Source organism: Sipha flava, unplaced genomic scaffold (assembly GCF_003268045.1).
Source record: "Sipha flava isolate LNK unplaced genomic scaffold, YSA_version1 18585_pilon_pilon, whole genome shotgun sequence".
NCBI lineage: Eukaryota > Metazoa > Arthropoda > Insecta > Hemiptera > Aphididae > Sipha > Sipha flava.
Window position 1 is genome coordinate 215 of NW_020272347.1, and position 2790 is coordinate 3004.

A 2790-nucleotide genomic window follows, 5' to 3' on the forward strand; every position below is an offset into this window, starting at 1 on the left:
TATGTTGACATCCAATTTATGATTTAAACGGTTTGACACTTATTTATTTTTCGTGAATGATGATTAAATTGTTGTGACGGTGAACAAAAGAAAACTATTAAAGCACTTTTAGACAATGAATAAAAATTAATAGTTTTAGGTGAACAATAAACAAGGTGATAATGTATTCATAATTACTAGCAGATTTTGTACTACTGGTATCAAAAATATATCTAAACGAAATTGTTATATATATACAGAATGTTCACGCTAAGAGGTAGCACTAAATATTTCAGTTTGATGACCATGTGTTGAAATGACATTTTCAGTGAACGAAAAAGAGTACCAAAGTACACAATGTCAGTTGAATTTCAAATTTTTGACCAGGACAGTACGCGTAAATGCGTACCGAGTAAAAAAATTAAAATTTAGCTGAAATTATGTATTTTGATACTCGCTTTTGTACCCCGAAACTCCATTTCAATTCAAGGTCATCGAACTGATATATCTAGTGATACCTATTACTGTGATCATACTGTACATATATATATTTTTTTATTTCTCTAAGGGACCAGAATATACTATTATTATTTGAAAATTGAATAACTCTCAAGAAACTACAAAAATATAAAATATTGTTTGTGTGACTATAATTAAAGCGTCTTAAGCCTTATACGAGATGGTTTAAAATATGTTCATTAGATATTTATATAGTTTCCTGTATAAATAGTTGAAATATTTAAGAGCAGGGGTGCTATGATTAATAATGGTAACAGTTTAATACACGATCTACGAATGTTAATCGAATTATCGATAAGATTGTACTGATCTATGAGTTTCTTTTATCAATACGAATGTTATTTGTCATACCATTGATAAAACTTATATAGTTAAAAAATAAGTATCATTAAATTATGTTATTTTATTATAAAAGATCACGGATTAATGGTGTGACGAATAACTTTTATTTTGATAAAAGAAACCCATAAAACAATACAACACTATCTGTATGTCTACTAAAATTTGTAAATCACTTATTGAACCATCACATTAAAAAATAACTAATAATAGGTTTGCTTTTACTCAGTCGGGCATAGAATACTACTACCGAGGGAAGTGTTTGTCGATGTACAATCAACAGAACACCTTCGATACAATTTGGTTAGGGTAAAATATTTCTAATACAACAGCCATTTTTTATCGCGTAGGTTCACAAGTTCTTTAAGAAGAACGGTACTACGTAGAGAATACATCCCTTCCTCGTCGTTCGAAACCATATTCGTCAATTTTCTTATTGTTTTTTTCAGATTGTATACCTGTAGAAATCATACGAACGCACAAGTTAGAATATACTGTTGACTACCTACTTAATATTGTAGCTTCAATTACTTGTTCCAATTTTTTTCCAGCTGCTATTAGTAGGCGACAAGTATTGTCAAGCCCTCTGTTTGTCAGCTTATCCGGTATGTTTTGCAAAAACTCTAGTAGAGTATGTGCCGATAACACGTTCGCATTAAATAATTCGCCGACAAATCTAAATTTAACACATATAGAAATAAGGTTTTGTTCCACCGGTAACTTGAACGCTAACGGTATAATTACGTGAAAGGTTTTTTATGCGTAAAAGCGTTTTCACTCGAATCGCTCTGTATTCCGGATTGCAAAACCTGGTTACAACGTATCAGAACTTCTTTCTTAAACGAGATAGGCTTCGCGTGTTGTTCTACTGGATTAACTACCACGTTTTTCAACGAAGAACATATGAGTACCAACATTGGAATACTTTCTGGGCGAACGTTTGCCTTCAATAAATAAAAACATAAACGATTAAACAGCCGATTCAAGTAATTTGAATAGCAGATTAAATATGTTCTTATAATTTAACAAATATTTAAAAATATACTCTGGAGAAGATGAAGTCGATCGTCTTTTCCATCACGTCGGAATTCGAAATAAGAGCAGACAACTCATTTATTGTAGTGTTCACGTTCTCTGCGGTCACCGAGTTAATAACCAATTTAACGGTTTTGTAAACATTTAACTAATGAAATATTGAAATATTGTTAATACTAATATTTATATGTTACAGACGGTAAACATTTTAGTATTCTTTTTCATTTTTTTTTTCGTTAATAAAACATATGTGCACTGAATTAAATACCTCCGGGTGTTTGCTCTTTTGGACCGTTGATACCGGTTGTTTGTTTACAAGGGGTTGTGTTATGTCTCCGATGCGTGACTCTACAATATTGTTTTCTTCAGTGCGGTCCAACAAAAGAGACTCTTTACTGGTGTTGCAATCCGTTGAACTGTCATTCTTCAGTTTTAGCGTATCCAGAATTATAGACTGCACTCTCGAAGAGAGTTTTTGCTTTTGCGCAGTCGAATACTCGTGTAGCTTCTCGAATACGCCACTCTACGATTTGAAATACATGTTAATAGTTTTTAAATTTTCAGAGTACATACAGTGAGCCCGATATATTCTCTATTATAAATAGTATGTCGCACTAGAATATTCAAATTGGTTTATACATAATTGTCGGCAATGAATCTTACTTCGTTCAATGCGTTACCAGTGTGTTTCAGTATAACACACGTGCACTCGATTGGTGTGTCTTTTTCTATTTGTACTAGTCTCGCAGTGCACATCTCTAATACCGCAGGTATCAAAATGTTAAATTTCATTAGTTCACAAATAAATCTGGAAATCAAGCGACAAAGAACAGTTTACAACTATAATTTTAATCTCGTTCGATTATTATATTTTTTATGTCTCAACTATGAGCTAACCTGCAGTTTGCAATTGAATGA

At 32.0% G+C, this 2790-nt stretch overlaps 1 protein-coding gene across 1 annotated transcript; it reads right to left on the bottom strand.

Annotated features, from left to right (window-relative positions):
- Positions 1–1012: 1012 nt before the first annotated feature.
- LOC112681113 lies at positions 1013–2628 on the bottom strand. Its single transcript, XM_025551382.1, has 6 exons — positions 2536–2628; positions 2141–2395; positions 1883–2020; positions 1582–1781; positions 1369–1513; positions 1013–1295 (listed from the first exon to the last, which is right to left on the bottom strand). Exons 1-6 carry the CDS (start codon positions 2626–2628, stop codon positions 1158–1160), a joined length of 969 nt encoding a protein of 322 aa, XP_025407167.1. The 3' UTR covers positions 1013–1157.
- Positions 2629–2790: the final 162 nt, after the last annotated feature.

Coding starts and splice junctions, on each gene's coding strand:
- LOC112681113 (XM_025551382.1), bottom strand. CDS start 2,628: ATGTGCACTGCGAGACTAGTACAAATAGAAAAAGACACACCAATCGAG. Junction 2,396..2,535: donor CTGGTAACGCATTGAACGAA/GTAAGATTCATT, acceptor TTCAAATCGTAG/AGTGGCGTATTCGAGAAGCT. Junction 2,021..2,140: donor AAAAGAGCAAACACCCGGAG/GTATTTAATTCA, acceptor ATATTTCATTAG/TTAAATGTTTACAAAACCGT.